This window comes from Panulirus ornatus, chromosome 12, assembly GCF_036320965.1.
Source record: "Panulirus ornatus isolate Po-2019 chromosome 12, ASM3632096v1, whole genome shotgun sequence".
NCBI classification, from domain to species: domain Eukaryota; kingdom Metazoa; phylum Arthropoda; class Malacostraca; order Decapoda; family Palinuridae; genus Panulirus; species Panulirus ornatus.
Genome location: NC_092235.1, coordinates 31,432,555 through 31,454,277, shown reverse-complemented (window position 1 = coordinate 31,454,277; position 21,723 = coordinate 31,432,555). Strand labels below are relative to the sequence as shown.

The following is a 21,723-nucleotide window of genomic DNA, read 5'->3' as shown; positions in this document are numbered from 1 at the left end:
TCCTCTACCACTTCTGAAACCACACTGCTCTTCCCCAATCTGATGCTCTGTACATGCCTTCACCCTCTCAATCAATACCCTCCCATATAATTTACCAGGAATACTCAACAAACTTATACCTCTGTAATTTGAGCACTCACTCTTATCCCCTTTGCCTTTGTACAATGGCACTATGCACGCATTCCGCCAATCCTCAGGCACCTCACCATGAGTCATACATACATTAAATAACCTTACCAGCCAGTCAACAATACAGTCACCCCCTTTTTTAATAAATTCCACTGCAATACCATCCAAACCTGCTGCCTTGCCGGCTTTCATCTTCCGCAAAGCTTTCACTACCTCTTCTCTGTTTACCAAATCATTTTCCCTAACCCTCTCACTTTGCACACCACCTCGACCAAAACACCCTATATCTGCCACTCTATCATCAAACACATTCAACAAACCTTCAAAATACTCACTCCATCTCCTTCTCACATCACCACTACTTGTTATCACCTCCCCATTTGCGCCCTTCACTGAAGTTCCCATTTGCATAATATGTATGAATAGATAATATACTAATGTTAGTGAACAAGGTCAATTCTTCCTCTGTTCCTAGCATTACCTTACCAATGTGAGAAATGGAGACTATGTATGAAAAAAATGATAAAAAAGAACCGAAAACAGCAAGAATGTAATACCAAATGTATGTATTACAAAACAATCATTTATGAACAAATACAAGTAAAAAAGAGGATGAATGATCGAAGCTATCTTATATCAAATCTGAAAACATTTATTGGCCAGTCGTCACTACCCATCTCACTGTAGGTTTACTTTGCAGGTGAGGGCCAGGGTTCCTCACCAAGGCCCCATCAGTGATAACTGCTAATAACTACCACAAAATATTCAAGCTCTTTATCCACATAATTCACGTAAGATGATGCACCCTATATAAGCAAATCACAGCCTGCATCCAACTAATCAACTTGAGAAGGCAGATAATACAAATACTAATGTGAAGGTAGCATCTCACTTTGCTGAGTACTCACAAATGACTCTTCTGATGCAAACAACTCACTAACATAATTAGTCAGTGTTAGACCTGACACTACAAGCCGAAGGGTAAGGTCACTGTTCCAAACAGAGAATCAATGCCACAAAGAATTCTTGACTAAATTCCACACTAAATGATTGGACATCCTGCCATCTGAATTAGTGGCCAGAACATCCCTACATTTTCTGTGAACCTTAAAAATAGAACATTATAACATCTACTACCTAAGTACTTGTGATGGAGAAAAGAAGCAACATCTAAATCAAAGGCAACAAAATATCGAACATCTAAAACCTGGATGAATTCAGAATATCACAACTGAATGTTAAGAGAAACGAGATAAGTAAGTGGTGGGATTGAGGTAGCAGCTGGAGGGTTAACTTTTGAAAAGCTGGGGTCAAAAGTTGATAGGTCACTACAGCAAAGTTTCAAGGCTAACATATAATCTTAACAGTGAAGAATCCTTCCCTAGATAAGTAGTCTTTCTAGCTCATTCATCCAATAATGAATACAATGAAGATTTGAATTTAAAATTCGAGTACAAAGGAACTAAAATATCTGTACAAGTAATAATTAATTTGTGTATTTCTTCACATAATTACTGTATATACATTAAGTTTTGATTAGCAGAACTTTGAAGTGAAAGAATGTATAATGTATTTCACAAAACTGTAACTAAAATGACAAGTACAAGTTACATCTAATTTTGGAGGAAGTTCCTTGGTATATTGTCTCTTTTATCATTTACTTTCTCCACTTTTATATGGGATGGGATCCCTGGGGATAGGGGAGAAAGAATACTTCCCACGTATTCCCTGTGTGTCGTAGAAGGCGACTAAAAGAGAAGGGAGCGGGGGGCTGGAAATCCTCCCCTCTCGTTTTTTTTTTTTTTTTTTTTTCCAAAAGAAGGAACAGAGAAGAGGTCCAGGTGAGGATATTCCCTCAAAGGCCCAGTCCTCTGTTCTTAACACTACCTCGCTATCGCGGGAAATAGCGAATAGTATGAAAAAAAAAAAAATATATATATATATATATATATATATATATATATATATATATATATATATATATATATATATATATATATATATTTTTTTTTTTTTTTTTTTTTTTGCCGCTGTCTCCCACGTTTGCGAGGTAGCGTAAGGAAACAGACGAAAGAAATGGCCCAACCCACCCCCATACACATGTATATACATACATCCACACACGCAAATATACATACCTACACAGCTTTCCATGGTTTACCCCAGACGCTTCACATGCCCTGATTCAATCCACTGACAGCACGTCAACCCCGGTATACCACATCGATCCAATTCACTCTATTCCTTGCCCTCCTTTCACCCTCCTGCATGTTCAGGCCCCGATCACACAAAATCTTTTTCACTCCATCTTTCCACCTCCAATTTGGTCTCCCACTTCTCCTCGTTCCCTCCACCTCCGACACATATATCCTCTTGGTCAATCTTTCCTCACTCATTCTCTCCATGTGCCCAAACCATTTCAAAACACCCTCTTCTGCTCTCTCAACCACGCTCTTTTTATTTCCACACATCTCTCTTACCCTTACGTTACTTACTCGATCAAACCACCTCACACCACACATTGTCCTCAAACATCTCATTTCCAGCACATCCATCCTCCTGCGCACAACTCTATCCATAGCCCACGCCTCGCAACCATACAACATTGTTGGAACCACTATTCCTTCAAACATACCCATTTTTGCTTTCCGAGATAATGTTCTCGACTTCCACACATTCATCAAGGCTCCAAGATTTTCGCCCCCTCCCCCACCCTATGATCCACTTCCGCTTCCATGGTTCCATCCGCTGCCAGATCCACTCCCAGATATCTAAAACACTTTACCTCCTCCAGTTTTTCTCCATTCAAACTCACCTCCCAATTGAATTGACCCTCAACCCTACTGTACCTAATAACCTTGTTCTTATTCACATTTACTCTTAACTTTTTTCTTTCACACACTTTGCCAAACTCAGTCACCAGCTTCTGCAGTTTCTCACATGAATCAGCCACCAGCGCTGTATCATCAGCGAACAACAACTGACTCACTTCCCAAGCTCTCTCATCCCCAACAGACTTCATCCTTGCCCCTCTTTCCAAAACTCTTGCATTTACCTCCCTAACAACCCCATCCATAAACAAATTAAAGAACCATGGAGACATCACACACCCCTGCCGCAAACCTACATTCACTGAGAACCAATCACTTTCCTCTCTTCCTACACGTACACATGCCTTACATCCTCGATAAAAACTTTTCACTGCTTCTAACAACTTGCCTCCCACACCATATATTCTTAATACCTTCCACAGAGCATCTCTATCAACTCTATCATATGCCTTCTCCAGATCCATAAATGCTACATACAATATATATATATATATATATATATATATATATATATATATTTTTTTTTCATACTATCCGCCATTTCCCGCGACAGCGAGGTAGCATTAAGAACAGAGGACTGGGCCTTTGAGGAAATATCCTCACCTGGCCCTCTTCTCTGTTCCTTCTTTTGGAAAATTAAAAACAAGAAAAAAAAATGAGAGGGGAGGATTTCCAGCCCCCCGCTCCCTTCCCTTTTAGTCGCCTTCTACAACACGCAGGGAATACGTGGGAAGTATTCTTTCTCCCCTATATATATATATATATATTTTTTTTTTTTTTTTTTTTTGCTGTCTCCCGCGTTTGCGAGGTAGCGCAAGGAAACAGACGAAAGAAATGGCCCAACCCACCCCCATACACATGTATATACATACGTCCACACACGCAAATATACATACCTACACAGCTTTCCATGGTTTACCCCAGACGCTTCACATGCCTTGATTCAATCCACTGACAGCACGTCAACCCCGGTATACCACATCACTCCAATTCACTCTATTCCTTGCCCTCCTTTCACCCTCCTGCATGTTCAGGCCCCGATCACACAAAATCTTTTTCACTCCATCTTTCCACCTCCAATTTGGTCTCCCTCTTCTCCTTGTTCCCTCCACCTCCGACACATATATCCTCTTGGTCAATCTTTCCTCACTCATTCTCTCCATGTGCCCAAACCATTTCAAAACACCCTCTTCTGCTCTCTCAACCACGCTCTTTTTATTTCCACACATCTCTCTTACCCTTACGTTACTTACTCGATCAAACCACCTCACACCACACATTGTCCTCAAACATCTCATTTCCAGCACATCCATCCTCCTGCGCACAACTCTATCCATAGTCCACGCCTCGCAACCATACAACATTGTTGGAACCACTATTCCTTCAAACATACCCATTTTTGCTTTCCGAGATAATGTTCTCGACTTCCACACATTCTTCAAGGCTCCCAAAATTTTCGCCCCCTCCCCCACCCTATGATCCACTTCCGCTTCCATGGTTCCATCCGCTACCAGATCCACTCCCAGATATCTAAAACACTTCACTTCCTCCAGTTTTTCTCCATTCAAACTCACCTCCCAATTGAATTGACCCTCAACCCTACTGTACCTAATAACCTTGTTCTTATTCACATTTACTCTTAACTTTTTTCTTTCACACACTTTGCCAAACTCAGTCACCAGCTTCTGCAGTTTCTCACATGAATCAGCCACCAGCGCTGTATCATCAGCGAACAACAACTGACTCACTTCCCAAGCTCTCTCATCCCCAACAGACTTCATCCTTGCCCCTCTTTCCAAAACTCTTGCATTTACCTCCCTAACAACCCCATCCATAAACAAATTAAAGAACCATGGAGACATCACACACCCCTGCCGCAAACCTACATTCACTGAGAACCAATCACTTTCCTCTCTTCCTACACGTACACATGCCTTACATCCTCGATAAAAACTTTTCACTGCTTCTAACAACTTGCCTCCCACACCATATATTCTTAATACCTTCCACAGAGCATCTCTATCAACTCTATCATATGCCTTCTCCAGATCCATAAATGCTACATACAATATATATATATATATATATATATATATATATATATATATATATATATATATATATATTTTTTCATACTATCCGCCATTTCCCGCGACAGCGAGGTAGCGTTAAGAACAGAGGACTGGGCCTTTGAGGAAATATCCTCACCTGGCCCTCTTCTCTGTTCCTTCTTTTGGAAAATTAAAAAAAAGAAAAAAAAAATGAGAGGGGAAGATTTCCAGCCCCCCGCTCCCTTCCCTTTTAGTCGCCTTCTACGACACGCAGGGAATACGTGGGAAGTATTCTTTCTCCCCTATATATATATATATATATATTTTTTTTTTTTTTGTCGCTGTCTCCCGCGTTTGCGAGGTAGCGCAAGGAAACAGACGAAAGAAATGGCCCAACCCACCCCCATACACATGTATATACATACGTCCACACACGCAAATATACATACCTACACAGCTTTCCATGGTTTACCCCAGACGCTTCACATGCCTTGATTCAATCCACTGACAGCACGTCAACCCCGGTATACCACATCACTCCAATTCACTCTATTCCTTGCCCTCCTTTCACCCTCCTGCATGTTCAGGCCCCGATCACACAAAATCTTTTTCACTCCATCTTTCCACCTCCAATTTGGTCTCCCTCTTCTCCTTGTTCCCTCCACCTCCGACACATATATCCTCTTGGTCAATCTTTCCTCACTCATTCTCTCCATGTGCCCAAACCATTTCAAAACACCCTCTTCTGCTCTCTCAACCACGCTCTTTTTATTTCCACACATCTCTCTTACCCTTACGTTACTTACTCGATCAAACCACCTCACACCACACATTGTCCTCAAACATCTCATTTCCAGCACATCCATCCTCCTGCGCACAACTCTATCCATAGCCCACGCCTTGCAACCATACAACATTGTTGGAACCACTATTCCTTCAAACATACCCATTTTTGCTTTCCGAGATAATGTTCTCGACTTCCACACATTCTTCAAGGCTCCCGAATTTTCGCCCCCTCCCCCACTCTATGATCCACTTCCGCTTCCATGGTTCCATCCGCTGCCAGATCCACTCCCAGATATCTAAAACACTTCACTTCCTCCAGTTTTTCTCCATTCAAACTCACCTCCCAATTGACTTGACCCTCAACCCTACTGTACCTAATAACCTTGCTCTTATTCACATTTACTCTTAACTTTCTTCCTTCACACACTTTACCAAACTCAGTCACCAGCTTCTGCAGTTTCTCACATGAATCAGCCGCCAGCACTGTATCATCAGCGAACAACAACTGACTCACTTCCCAAGCTCTCTCATCTCCAACAGATGGGGAGGTGATAACAAGTATATATATATATTTATATATATATATATATATATATATATATATATATATATATATATATATATATATATATATATATATATATATATATTTTTGCTTTGTCGCTGTCTCCTGCGTTTGCGAGGTAGCGCAAGGAAACAGACGAAAGAAATGGCCCAACCCACCCCCATACACATGTATATACATACACGTCCACACACGCAAATATACATACCTACACAGCTTTCCATGGTTTACCCCAGACGCTTCACATGCCCTGATTCAATCCACTGACAGCACGTCAACCCCAGTATACCACATCGATCCAATTCACTCTATTCCTTGCCCTCCTTTCACCCTCCTGCATGTTCAGGTCCCGATCACACAGAATCTTTTTCACTCCATCTTTCCACCTCCAATTTGGTCTCCCACTTCTCCTCGTTCCCTCCACCTCCTACACATATATCCTCTTGGTCAATCTTTCCTCACTCATTCTCTCCATGTGCCCAAACCATTTCAAAACACCCTCTTCTGCTCTCTCAACCACGCTCTTTTTATTTCCACACATCTCTCTTACCCTTACATTACTTACTCAATCAAACCACCTCACACCACACGTTGTCCTCAAACATCTCATTTCAAGCACATCCACCCTCCTGCGCACAACTCTATCCATAGCCCACGCCTCGCAACCATACAACATTTTTGGAACCACTATTCCTTCAAACATAGCCATTTTTGCTTTCCGAGATAATGTTCTCGACTTCCACACATTCTTCAAGGCTCCCAGGATTTTCGCCCCCTCCCCCACCCTATGATCCACTTCTGCTTCCATGGTTCCATCCACTGCCAGATCCACTCCCTGATATCTAAAACACTTTACTTCCTCTAGTTTTTCTCCATTCAAACTTACCTCCCAATTGACTTGACCCTCAACCCTAATAGATATGAATATATATTTTTTTTTTTTTTTCATACTATTCGCTATTTCCCGCATTAGCGAGGTAGCATTAAGAACAGAGGACTGGGCCTTTGAGGGAACATCCTCACTTGGCCCCCTTCTCTCTTCCTTCTTTTGGAAAATGAAAAACGAGAGGGGAGGATTTCCAGCCCCCCGCTCCCTTCCCTTTTAGTCGCCTTCTACGACACACAGGGAATACGTGGGAAGAATTCTTTCTCCCCTATCCCCAGGGATATATATATATATATATATATATATATATATATATATATATATATATATATATATATATATATATATATATAATATATTTATTTATTTATTTATTTATTATACTTTGTCGCTGTCTCCCGCATTTGCGAGGTAGCGCAAGGAAACAGACGAAAGAAATGGCCCAACCCCCCCCATACACATGTATATACATACGTCCACACACGCAAATATACATACCTACACAGCTTTCCACGGCTTACCCCAGACGCTTCACATGCCTTGATTCAATCCACTGACAGCACGTCAACCCCGGTACACCACATCGCTCCAATTCACTCTATTCCTTGCCCTCCTTTCACCCTCCTGCATATTCAGGCCCCGATCGCACAAAATCTTTTTCACTCCATCTTTCCACCTCCAATTTGGTCTCCCTCTTCTCCTTGTTCCCTCCACCTCCGACACATATATCCTCTTTGTCAATCTTTCCTCACTCATCCTCTCCATGTGCCCAAACCACTTCAAAACACCCTCTTCTGCTCTCTCAACCATGCTCTTTTTATTTCCACACATCTCTCTTACCCTTACGTTACTCACTCGATCAAACCACCTCACACCACACATTGTCCTCAAACATCTCATTTCCAGCACATCCATCCTCCTGCGCACAACTCTATCCATAGCCCACGCCTCGCAACCATACAACATTGTTGGAACCACTATTCCTTCAAACATACCCATTTTTGCTTTCCGAGATAATGTTCTCGACTTCCACATATGTATATATATATATATATATATATATATATATATATATATATATTAAACCATGGAAAGCTGTGTAGGTATGTATATTTGCGTGTGTGGACGTATGTATATACATGTGTACGGGGTGGGTTGGGCCATATCTTTCGTCTGTTTCCTTGCGCTACCTCGCAAACGCGGGAGACAGCGACAAAGCAAAAAAAAAAAAAATATATATATATATATATATATATATATATATATATATATATATATATATATATATATATAAGCAAATGGATTTGTATGTAGCATTTATGGATCTGGAGAAGGCATATGATAGAGTTGATAGAGATGCTCTGTGGAAGGTATTAAGAATATATGGTGTGGGAAGAAAGTTGTTACAAGGAGTGAAAAGTTTTTATTGATGATGTAAGGCATGTGTACGTGTAGGAAGAGAGGAAAGTGATTGGTTCTCAGTGTATGTAGGTTTGCGGCAGGGGTGTGTGATGTCTCCATGGTTGTTTAATTTGTTTATGGATGGGGTTGTTAGGGAGGTAAATGCAAGAGTTTTGGAAAGAGGGGCAAGTATGAAGTCTGTTGGGGATGAGAGAGCTTGGGAAGTGAGTCAGTTGTTGTTCGCTGATGATACAGCGCTGGTGGCTGATTCATGTGAGAAACTGCAGAAGCTGGTGACTGAGTTTGGTAAAGTGTGTGAAAGAAGAAAGTTAAGAGTAAATGTGAATAAGAGCAAGGTTATTAGGTACAGTAGGGTTGAGGGTCAAGTCAATTGGGAGGTGAGTTTGAATGGAGAAAAACTGGAGGAAGTGAAGTGTTTTAGATATCTGGGAGTGGATCTGGCAGTGGATGGAACCATGGAAGCGGAAGTGGATCATAGGGTGGGGGAGGGGGTGAAAATTCTGGGGGCCTTGAAGAATGTGTGGAAGTCGAGAACATTATCTCGGAAAGCAAAAATGGGTGTGTTTGAAGGAATAGTGGTTCCAACAATGTTGTATGGTTGCGAGGCGTGGGCTATGGATAGAGTTGTGTGCAGGAGGATGGATGTGCTGGAAATGAGATGTTTGAGGACAATGTGTGGTGTGAGGTGGTTTGATCGAGTGAGTAACGTAAGGGTAAGAGAGATGTGTGGAAATAAAAAGAGCGTGGTTGAGAGAGCAGAAGAGGGTGTTTTGAAGTGGTTTGGGCACATGGAGAGAATGAGTGAGGAAAGATTGACCAAGAGGATATATGTGTCGGAGGTGGAGGGAACGAGGAGAAGAGGGAGACCAAATTGGAGGTGGAAAGATGGAGTGAAAAAGATTTTGTGTGATCGGGGCCTGAACATGCAGGAGGGTGAAAGCATGGCAAGGAATAGAGTGAATTGGAGCGATGTGGTATACCGGGGTTGACGTGCTGTCAGTGGATTGAATCAAGGCATGTGAAGCGTCTGGGGTAAACCATGGAAAGCTGTGTAGGTATGTATATTTGCGTGTGTGGACGTATGTATATACATGTGTATGGGGGGGGGTTGGGCCATTTCTTTCGTCTGTTTCCTTGTGCTACCTCGCAAATGCGGGAGACAGCGACAAAGTATAATAATAAAAAAATAATATATATATATATATATATATATATATATATATATATATATATATATATATATATATATATAAATGGTAAAGTGTGTGAAAGAAGAAAGTTAAGAGTAAATGTGAATAAGAGCAAGGTAGTTAGGTACAGTAGGCTTGAGGGTCAAGTCAATTGGGAGGTAAGTTTGAATGGAGAAAAACTGGAGGAAGTAAAGTGTTTTAGATATCTGGGAGTGGATCTGGCAGCGGATGGAACCATGGAAGCGGAAGTGGATCATAGGGTGGGGGAGGGGGCGAAAATCCTGGGAGCCTTGAAAAATGTGTGGAAGTTGAGAACATTATCTCGGAAAGCAAAAATGGGTATATTTGAAGGAATAGTGGTTCCAACAATGTTGTATGGTTGCGAGGCGTGGGCTATGGATAGAGATCTGCGCAGGAGGATGGATGTGCTGGAAATGAAATGTTTGAGGACAATATGTGATGTGAGGTGGTTTGATCGAGTAAGTAATGTAAGGGTAAGAGAGATGTGTGGAAATAAAAAGAGCGTGGTTGAGAGAGCAGAAGAGGGTGTTTTGAAATGGTTTGGGCACATGGAGAGAATGAGTGAGGAAAGATTGACCAAGAGGATATATGTGTCGGAGGTGGAGGGAACGAGGAGAAATGGGAGACCAAATTGGAGGTGGAGAGATGGAGTGAAAAAGATTTTGTTTGATCGGGGCCTGAACATGCAGGAGGGTGAAAGGAGGGCAAGGAATAGAGTGAATTGGATCAATGTGGTATACCGGGTTTGACGTGCTGTCAGTGGGTTGAATCAGGGCATGTGAAGCGTCTGGGGTAAACCATGGAAAGCTGTGTAGGTATGTATATTTGCGTGTGTGGACATATATATATACATGTGTATGGGGGTGGGTTGGGCCATTTCTTTCGTCTGTTTCCTTGCGCTACCTCGCAAACGCGGGAGACAGCGACAAAGCAAAAAAAAAAAATATATATATATACATATGTATTTATATTTATTATTTATTATACTTTGTTGCTGTCTCCCGGGTTAGCGAGGTAGCGCAAGGAAACAGACAAAAGAATGGCCCAACCCACCTACATACACGTGTATGTACATACATGTCCACATACGCACATATACGTACCTATACATTCCAACGTATACATATACATATACAGACATATACATACATACACATGTACATAATTCATACTTGCTGCCTTTATTCATTCCCGTCACCACCCTGCCACACGTGAAATGACAACCCCTTCTCCCCGCATGCACACGAGATAGTGCTAGGAAAAGACAAGAAAGGCCACATTCATTCACATCAGTCTCAAGCTGTCATGTATAATGCACCGAAACCACTGCTCCCTTTCCACATCCAGGCCCCACAAAACTTTCCATGGTTTACCCCAGGCACTTCACATGCCCTGGTTCAATCCATTGACAGCACGTCCATCCTGGTATACCACATCGTTCCAATTCACTGTATTCCTTGCACACCTTTCACCCTCGTGCATGTTCAGGCCTCAATCGCTCAAAATCTTTTTCACTTCTTCTCTCCACCTCCAATTTGGTCTCCCACTTCTCCTAGTCCCCTCCACCTCTGACACATATATCCTCTTTGTCAATCTTTCCTCACTCATTCTCTCCATGTGACCAAACTATTTCAAAACACCCTCTTCTGCTCTCTCAACCACACTCTTTATATTACCGCACATCTCTCTTACCCTTTCATTACTTACTCGATCACACCACCTCACACTACATATTGTCCTCAAACATCTCATTTCCAACACATCCACCCTCCTCCGCACAACTGGAGGGAGGATTTCCAGTCCCATGCTCCCTCCCCTTTTAATCGCCTCTTACGATACAGTGAATATGTGATAAGTATTCATTCTCCCCTATCCCCAGGATGATAATAATTATCCCTGGGGATAAGGGGAAAAGGAATACTTCCCATGCATTCCCTGCGTGTTGTAGAAGGCGACTTAAGGGAGAGGGAGCTGGAAATCCTCCCCTCCAGTTTTTACTTTTCCAAAAGAGGGAAAAGAGAAGGGGGCCAAGAGAGGATTCTCTCTCTTAAGGCTCAGTCCTCTGTTCTTAGCACTACTTTGATGACACGGGATATGGCGAATATGTATAAAAAATTGATGATAATAATAATAGATTTTTTATTAGTATTATTAATTTGCTTTGTCGCTGTCTCCCGCGTTTGCGAGGTAGCACAAGGAAACAGACGAAAGAAGTGGCCCAACCCACCCCCATACACATGTATATACATACACGTCCACACCCGCAAATATACATACCCATACATCTCAATGTACACATATATATACACACACAGACACATACATGTATACACATGCACACAATTCACACTGTCTGCCTTTATTCATTCCCATCGCCACCTCGCCACACATGGAATAACATCCCTCTCACCCCTCATGTGTGCGAGGTAGCGTTAGGAAAAGACAACAAAGGCCCCATTCGTTCACACTCAGTCTCTAGCTGTCATGCAATAATGCCCGAAACCACAGCTCCCTTTCCACATCCAGGCCCCACAGACCTTTCCATGGTTTACCCCAGACGCTTCACATGCCCTGATTCAATCCATTGACAGCACATTGACCCCGTTATACCACATCATTCCAATTGTTTCTGTTCCTTGCACACCTCTCACCCTCCTATATGTTCAGGCCCCGATTGCTCAAAATCTTTTTCACGCCATCCTTCCTCCTCCAATTTGGTCTCCCACTTCTTGTTCCCTCTACCTCTAACACATATATCCTCTGTCAATCTTTCCTCACTCATTCTCTCCAAATGTCCAAACCATTTCAATACAACCTCTTCTGCTCTCTCTACCACGCTCTTTTTATTTCCACACATCTTTCTTACCCTTTCATTGCTTACTCAATCAAACCACCTCACACCACATTTTGTCCTCAAACATCTCATTTCTAGCACATCCACCATCCTGTGTACAACCCTGTTTATAGCCCATACCTCACAACGTTATAACATTGTTGAAACTATTATTCCTTCAAAGATACCCAGTTTTGCTCTCTGAGATAATGTGTTTTTCCTTCCACACATTCTTCATCACTCCCAGAATACTCATCCCCTCCGCCACCATGACTCACTTCTGTTTCCATGGTTCCATTCGCTGCTAAGTCCACTCCCAGATATCAAACAATATTCAGCATATCTCCATTCAAACTTACATCCCAATTAACTTGTCCCTCAACCCTACTGAACCTAATAACCTTGCTCTTATTCACATGTACTCTCATCTTTCTCTTTCACACACTTTTCCAAACTCAGTCACCAGTTTCTGCAGTTTCACACTCAAATCAGCCACCAGAGCTGCAGCTTCGGCTAACATCAACTTACTCACTTCCCAGGCCCTCTCATCCTCAACGGACTGCATACTTGCCCTTCTCTCCAAAACTCTTGTATTTACCTCCTTTACCACCTGCTGCAGACCAGCCTTCTCTGGGAACCAATCACTCTTCTCTCTTCCTACTCGTATGCATGCCTTAAATCCTTGGTAAAAACTTTTCACTGCTTCTAGCAACTTTCCTCCCACACCATATACTCACAAGCCCTTCCATAAAGCATCTCTATCACATAACCAACACTAACATCTGCAAGCCTTATGCAGACATTATGGGTCTCTTACAGCCACAAAGGTAAGCAGAAACACAAGAAATAGATCTACCTCTGTGATAAACATAGCCGGTAGGATAACATTCACAACTGACAGCTTATGGCATTAACTGCCTTGATTTAATGCTGATCAACACATACTCTTTCCATTAGCTGAGTGTGCAGCTCCGTATAAGGTACTGATGAATGTTGTTTGAGTAGGACTTCTGAACTGCCTCATGGATTTTGTTTATTTAGTTAGTTATTTTTAGTTTTATACAAAACAAAATGAGAGTTTCTTGAATAAGGATTTGACACCCAGTGTAGAAAACTCTCAAGTTTAGACTCAGAGCTGTGATAATGGAATTGGGTGTCCAAGATCACAAAGTTCTCCCTGTAGCTTCCATGCAGTTGATCACATATGTACTGAGCATGTATGTTTTGCATCTGATTTTGGTTTAATAGGATTTTGTGTAGTAATAAATGTCTCTTGGTAAAATCTGTTAATCTTAGGTGTTTTGCAGTCTTACAACTCTGTAAATGATTCCAGCTTTATAAACATAGTTAATTGATGAATAATTGTTTTTCAGCAATAATAGGCTTTTCTCGTAGTGGCAAGAAAGACAAGAAAGGAGTTAAGTACATTCCTGATGCAGCTGTGCGGGGTGCTCTATCTTGGCCCTTAACAGTACATGATGCAGCACTTCAGCAAGATGTAAGAATTTTTCTCTTGTAATTGCACATTTTTTCTTTTCTTTATTTTTTAACTGATGATACATTTGAAAGAAAATCACTGATGAATCTGTTTAAAGAGAGAAGTGCCAGGTTATCGGAGAAATCATCATGTGGAGTACACACAAGGGTAGTTCAAAGATATCCAGTCTCTCTTTCTCCATCCATTATGTCTTTGCTGGTTTGTAAAAGGATTGCTTATGCTAAGTGCCCTTCACATACTGTTTTCTTTTTTCTGTGGATTCCACCAAGGCAGTTTTCTTACATACATACAGTCTCTTTCTCTATTCTCTCATGTAACCTTTTATTTTCTGGTGAGGGCTTCCAGTCCCCTGATCCTGCCCCTCTCGTTACCTTTTGCAGTATGCAGGGGACATGTGAGAAGTGCTTTTTCCCACCTACAACAATGTAAGTTTACCTGATTTTTTTTCAGCAGTTCTTATTTTTCCCTTGTGACACTTGATAACTGATAAGACTAGAATTATTATTTCAATACTTTGATAAATTCCCCATCCTGGGGACCCCCTAAATTTCTGGGATGCCATTGTTTAGGAGTTGAGAGTGAGTGGTTGACATCATATGGGGACCATTTCTTGAAATGGCTGCCTTTGCCTCAGTTGCAGTTTTTTCCCCTACATGTTCCCCATTTCCCACATTAGTGAGGTATAACAAGGTGTCACTAGCAACAGACAAAAAGATTTCCTCATTTGCTGACATTTATTTTTTTGCTGTCTTGTATAATGCACTGAAATCAGAGGCCACCATGCACAAAGGGCCCCGCAGATCAATCCATGGGTTCCCGTAATTGCTTCATATGGCTTTGTTAAGCCTGTTGACATTATGTCATCCCCTGTATATCAAATTGCTGTGGTTTGTTCTATCCCTTGCATGCCTTGCACCATTCTACATGTTCAGGCCCCAAACCTTCATAGTATCTTTCATTCTATCCTTCCATCTCCTTGGTTCCCCCTTTTCTGTGTTCTATTCCACTTTTGATATGTACACCCTCTTAGTCATCTTTTCTCACTCAACCTTTCCATATTTCCAAACCATTTCAACTTACCCTTTTCAGCCCTCTCATACCCCTTTTACTACCACACCTTTTTATTATCATTTCTGATTTGATCAACCCTCTTCACATTACACGTATTGTCCTCAAACATTTAATTTCCAGCACATCCATCTCTTCTCTACATTTTTGTTTAAGGCTCACACTTTACATCCATACATCATGGGACAACTGTACCATCAAACATACCACTCTTTACCTCTAAAGACAGTGACTCACAGGTACTCACAGACCCTTTTCTGATTGTAGGCCTCCTGTGGAGTCTTCTTATGTCAGCTCCTCTTCTAAACTTAAAATGAATTTTAATTCATGTCCAGTTAAGTGTATTTTCTTGTAGTTATATTTCTGTGCTGGGCTTTCCCAGAAATGATCGTCTTGCTACTAAGGACTGTATTGATGATGCTGTGATTGCCTTCTCTGGTAGGCTGTTTCATGTTTTTACTGTTCTTTGTGTAAATGAATATTTCGTATCTAATCTTGACCTTGATTTATATAGCTTAACCTGGTGCCTGCAGGTGATGGAGTCACCATTGGGGTTATATAAAACTGGACACATTTTCATCATATTTTCTGGTTAGTGTCTTGTACATCTCAATCATATCACCTCTAGGTCATCTGTATGCCAGTGTTGGAATGTTTAATTTCTTGAGTCATTCTTTGTATGAAAGTGTTGATAGCCCCGGTACTTGTTTGCTGTATCAAATTACTTTAGATAAACTGATAGATATATTCAGAACATTGTACTATCTATCATGCAGGAGGTATTAACCTTTTCCATGGATTGATTGATCATAGGCTATTATATTGGTTCCCAGTCGTGTACAACCTGGCAACCTTTTCATTTTTTAATCAAATTCTTTTAATTTGAATCATGATATACACTGTAAACTTATTGTTGAGCTAAATTCAGCTGTTCCTCCAGGTGGAGTGTGTTTTAGGCATCTCTGTGGACTCCTTGGTAGTAGTTGAGGAGACATCAGCTGCAGTCATCTTTGCTGCACCGTGCAAGAGCGTTATTGGTTGGACTGTCAAGCCTTTACAAGGGTAGGTTTTTACTAAGTCCATTTATCTGATTACATAATTTGATATTGATGGTGATTATAAAGCACTGGTTGGACAGTATAAAAGAAGAGAGGTTGCATGGACATTATCTGTTGGGGAGGTTTGTGAATGATTGGGAGAAGTACTAGAAAAAGTAGCATTTAGTCAGAAGAAAGTTACGAGAGCTGGAAAAGTGGGCAAATGAGAGACAGTGCATGAACTTTTCAGCAAACTCAAGAGATGATGAGAAAATGTCTTGGAAAGAGTGAATAATATGAGTACTACAAGAGAGTAAATGAAGAATGACAGTGTAGGGAACAGATGGGGAAGTGGTGACAGGCAAAGAGGAGTATGTTAGATGTTGGAGTGAGAGAGTCCTGATGAAGACATTGGAGTGAGAGAGTCCTGATGAATGATATGGTGAAAACTGAGCATAAAATGAAGTATAGCTTAAGATTAGAAGTGCATAGGATTGCAGTTGAAATTCACAGTAAGGAGTGTGAAGGGGCCGAGGTAACTGTCTTTCCTTTCTGTCTCATTACATGTGGACTACTGGCATCCTATACACAAACATGCAGTCTTTCTTTGTCATACATAACACAACGACAATTAACAGAGCTCATTCTTCACAACTCTAGATTTTCCTGTAGTGAGCTATATGCATTGGCCTGCTTTATGGCAAAATGCTCAGAGCACTAAATAGAAGTTAGGAAATTTTAGCCAGGGGCATTAGACATTAGACAGGACCATTAGTTGGAAGTATTCAGTAGGAACATTAGGTAAGAGCCTCTACAAACACTGTGCTAGAGTTACTCTCTGCCAGTGTCCTGATAAGGGTGATGCATTAAAGTCTAAGAAGCGGCACATGAGTTTACTAGTTATGGAAAGCGTTGCCATGGCCACCCCCTTTAGGGAGCTCCAGATAGGATCAGTTAGGGAGCTTTGGTTTCAGTGCATTACACATGATAGCTAGTGACTGAGTGTGAATGAATGTGGCCTTTGTTGTCTTTTCCTAGTGCTACCTCGTGCGTGTGCGGGGTACGGGCGTACCTTTTCATGTGTGGCGTGGTGGCGATGGGAATGGATGAAGGCAGCAAGTATGAATATGTATTTATTTATTATACTTTGTCACTGTCTCCCTCGTTAGCGAGGTAGCGCAAGGAAACAGATGAAAGAATAGCCCAACCCACCCACATTCACATGTATATACATACACGTCCACACACGCACATATACATACCTATACATCTCAATGTATACATATATATGCACACACAGACATATACATATATACACATGTACATAATTCATACTGTCTGCCCTTATTCATTCCCATCGCCACCCCACCACACATGAAATGACAACCCCCTCCCCCCCACATGTGCGTGAGGTAGCGCTAGGAAAAGACAACAAAGGGAACATTCGTTCGCACTCAGTCTCTAGCTGTCATGTAATAATGCACCAAAATCACAGCTCCCTTTCCACATCCCAGACCCCACAAAACTTTCCATGGTTTACCCCGGACGCTTCACATGCCCTGGCTCAATCCATTGACAGCACGTCAACCCCGGTATACCACATCGTTCCAATTCACTCTATTCCTTGCACACCTTTCACCCTGCTGCATGTTTAGGCCCCGATCACTCAAAATCTTTTTCACTCCATCTTTCCACCTCCAATTTGGTCTCTCACTTCTCCTCGTTCCCTCCACCTCTGACACATATATCCTCTTTGTCAGTTTTTCATCACTCATTCTCTCCATGTGACCAAACCATTTCAAAACACCCTCTTCTGCTCTCTCAACCACACTCTTTTTATTACCACACATATCTCTTACCCTTTCATTACTTACTCGATCAAACCACCTCACACCACATATTGTCCTCAAACATCTCATTTCCAGCACATCCACCCTCCTGTGCACAACTCTATCCATAGCCCATGCCTCGCAACCATATAACATTGTTGGAACCACTACTCATTCAAACATGCCCATTTTTGCTTTCCAAGATAACGTTTCCGACTTCCACACACTTTTCAGTGCTCCCAGAACTTTCGCCCCCTCCCCCACCCTATGATTCGCTTTCACTTCCATGGTTCTATCTGCTGCCAAATCCACTCCCAGATATCTAAAACACTTCACTTCCTCCAGTTTTCTCCATTCAAACTTGCCTCCCAATTGACTTGTCCCTCAACCCTACTGTACCTAATAACCTTGCTCTTATTCACATTTACTCTCAGCTTTCTTCCTTCACACACTCCCAAACTCAGTCACCACCTTCTGCAGTTTCTCACCCGAATCAGCCACCAGCACTGTATCATCAGCAAACAACAACTGACTCACTTCCCAAGCTCTCTCATCCACAACAGCCTGCATACTTGCCCGTCTTTCGAAAGCTCTTGCATTCACCTCCCAAATAACCCCATCCATAAACAGATTGAACAACCATTGAGACATCACGCACCCCTGCCGCAGCCAGCATTCACTGAGAACCAATTACTTTCCTCTCTTCCTGCTCGTACACATGCCTTACATCCTTGATAAAAACTTTTCACTGCTTGTTACAACTTGCCTCCCACACCATATGTTCTTAATACCTTCCACAGAGCATCTCTATCAACTCTGCCATATGCCTTCTCCAGATCCATAAATGCTACATACAAATCCATTTGCTTTTCTAAGTATTTCTCACATACATTCTTCAAAACAAACACCTGATCCACACATCCTCTACCACTTCTGAAACCACACTGCTCTTCCCCAATCTGATGCTCTGTACATGCCTTTCACTTACAATCTTACTTCTTCATCCCACCACTCACTACCCTTTCTAACCTGCCCTCCTCCCACCTTTCTCATGCCACAAGCATCTTTTATGCAAGCCATCACTGCTTCATTAAATACATCCCATTCCTCCCCCGTTCCTCTTATGTCATTTGCTCTCACCTTTTGCCATTCTGCACTGGTACTTCCTCACACAGGTCTCCTTTCCAAGCTCACTTTCTTTCACCACTCTCTTCACTCTTCACCCCAACATTCTCTCTTCTTTTCTGAAAACCTCTACAAATCTTCACCTTCGCCTCCACAAGATGATGATCGAACATTCCTCCAGTTGCCCCTCTCAGGACATTAACATCCAAAAGTCTCTTTGGCGCACCTATCAATTAACACATAATCCAATAATGCTCTCTGGCCATCCCTCTTACTTACATACGTATACTTATGTATATCTCTTTTTAAACCAGAACTAATCTCTTTTTAAACCAGAACTAATCTTTTTTTAAACCAGGTATTCACAATCACCAGTCCTTTTTCAGCACACAAATCTACAAGTCCTTCACCATTTCCATTTACAACCCTGAACACCCCATGTACACCAATTGTACCCTCAACTGCCACATTACTCACCTTTGCATTCAAGTCACCCATCACTATAACTCAGTCTCGTGCATCAAAGCTGTCACCACGCTCACTCAGCTGCTCCCAAAACACTTGCCTCTCATGATCTTTCTTCTCATGACCAGTTGTATAGGTACCAACAGTCACCCATCTCTCTCCATTCTCTTTCAGTTTTACCCATATCAATCTAGAATTTACTTTCTTACACTCTATCACATACTCCAACAACTCCTGCTTCAGGAGTAGTGCTACTCCCTCCTTTGCTCTTGTCCTCTCACCAACCCCTGACTTTTCTCCCAAGACATTCGCAAACCACTCTTTCCCTTTACCCTTGAGCTTCGTTTCACTCAGAGCCAAAACATCCAGGTTCCTTTCCTCAAACAGACTATCTATCTCTCCTTTTTTTCGTCTGGGTTACATCCACACACATTTAGACACCTCAATCTGAGCCTTCAAGGAGGATGAGCATTCCCCGCATGACTCCTTCTTCTGTTTCCCATTGTAGAAAGTTAGATAAAAGGAGGGGAGGATTTCTAGCTCCCCTCTCCCTCCCCTTTAGTCACCTTCTCCGACACACGGGGAATACATGGGAAGTGTTCTTTTTCCCCTATCCCCAGAGATATAATGAAATAGAAAATGATGTATAAAAGTACTGATGTTTGTCATGTTGCACTCCTCTGACCCCTGTAGCTATCTTTTTTTCTTCCTCACCCATAAATGTTCTACTGGCATTATGTCTGCCAATATACAATCTCTCCATGTCATGCATAACACTTTACAACACTTAACTCGCACAGCTCATTCTTCATAACTTCAGATTTTCTTAACTCACACAGCTCATTCTTCATAGCTCTAGATTTTTCTGTGTTGAGTACTATACACTAGTCCTGCCTTTTGGCAGTAATGCTAGGAATGATAGTTAAAAGTAATATGGGAACATGTAGACAGAAGCATTAGGTACAAACAGGTAGAAATAGTAGGTAGAAACATTAGACAAGAGAATTAGGTAGAAAAATTCAGTAGGAACATTAGGTAGAAGCTTCTGCAAACACTCCGCTAGAGTTTATAGACATGGAACTTTATGACATATCAGATGTGATCTGGCTTCTTTTAATTGTACTTTCAGGTTAAAAACATGTCTTTCTCTTGGATGTAGTAATCAATATGTTTTTGTGTGCTCCTTTCCTGTGCACGTGATGGTTTCAGGAAGGTTCTTAACAAGCAGTTCTCCAGTTACATCATTGTTATTACTTATTATATGTGAATATGTCTTTTCAGTTAGTCCAAATGCAACTTTGCAGTCTTCTTTCCATATCACCACCAGATTGCGTATATTCTACCACCAAGGTGAATGTCTGCTTATTAACTTGCGAGCTGGTACACCAGATGGAGAGGGAGATGAGATACTGTCTGAGGTGGTGGCCAGACTTGCAGCAGTCACTCAGGGGGCTGAAACTCAGGTAAGGTTTATTTATTGTTAATTCTCTTCATGTTTCTTTCTGAACTTGTTTCATTAAAGCTTATCCTTTCTTAGCTTGCCAGGAAGTATGACATTGATGTCTTCATCAAAGCACAGTGCCTTCTAAAGATGAAAAGGATCGTTTGCATCACCAGTATTAGAAGGGAAACGTCTTTACTAGGAATGCCAAACCCACCATTTGAAACAGTCCCAGTCTGAATAGCCAGTTATCTTATCTTCATCCACCATCAACAGTTGTTCATCACTTTCCTTCTAGATAGATTTGTACCAAGAAAAAAGGAGAGATAAGTAGTATGTTTGAGAAAAGGAACCTGGATATTTTGGCTCTGAGTGAAATGAAGCTCAAGGGTAAAGGGAAAGAGTGGTTTGGGAATGTCTTGGGAGTAAAGCCAGGGGTTGGTGAGAGGACAAGAGCAAAGGAAGTAGTTCTACTCCTGAAGCAGGAGTTGTGGGAGCATGTGAGAATATGAGAAAGTAAACTCTAGATTGATGTGGGTAAAACTG

At 41.6% G+C, this 21,723-nt stretch overlaps 1 protein-coding gene across 8 annotated transcripts in view; it reads left to right on the top strand.

The window, feature by feature from the left end:
• LOC139752006 (uncharacterized) overlaps positions 1 to 21,723 on the top strand; it is a 269,198-nt gene that overhangs the window by 108,006 nt on the left and 139,469 nt on the right. For all 8 annotated transcript variants that reach the window (XM_071667778.1, XM_071667779.1, XM_071667783.1 and 5 more), the window contains exons 10-12: positions 14,088 to 14,212; positions 16,221 to 16,342; positions 21,064 to 21,199. In XM_071667778.1, coding sequence (XP_071523879.1) covers positions 14,088 to 14,212; positions 16,221 to 16,342; positions 21,064 to 21,199 — 383 coding nt within the window. The remainder of the gene's footprint in view (positions 1 to 14,087; positions 14,213 to 16,220; positions 16,343 to 21,063; positions 21,200 to 21,723) is intronic.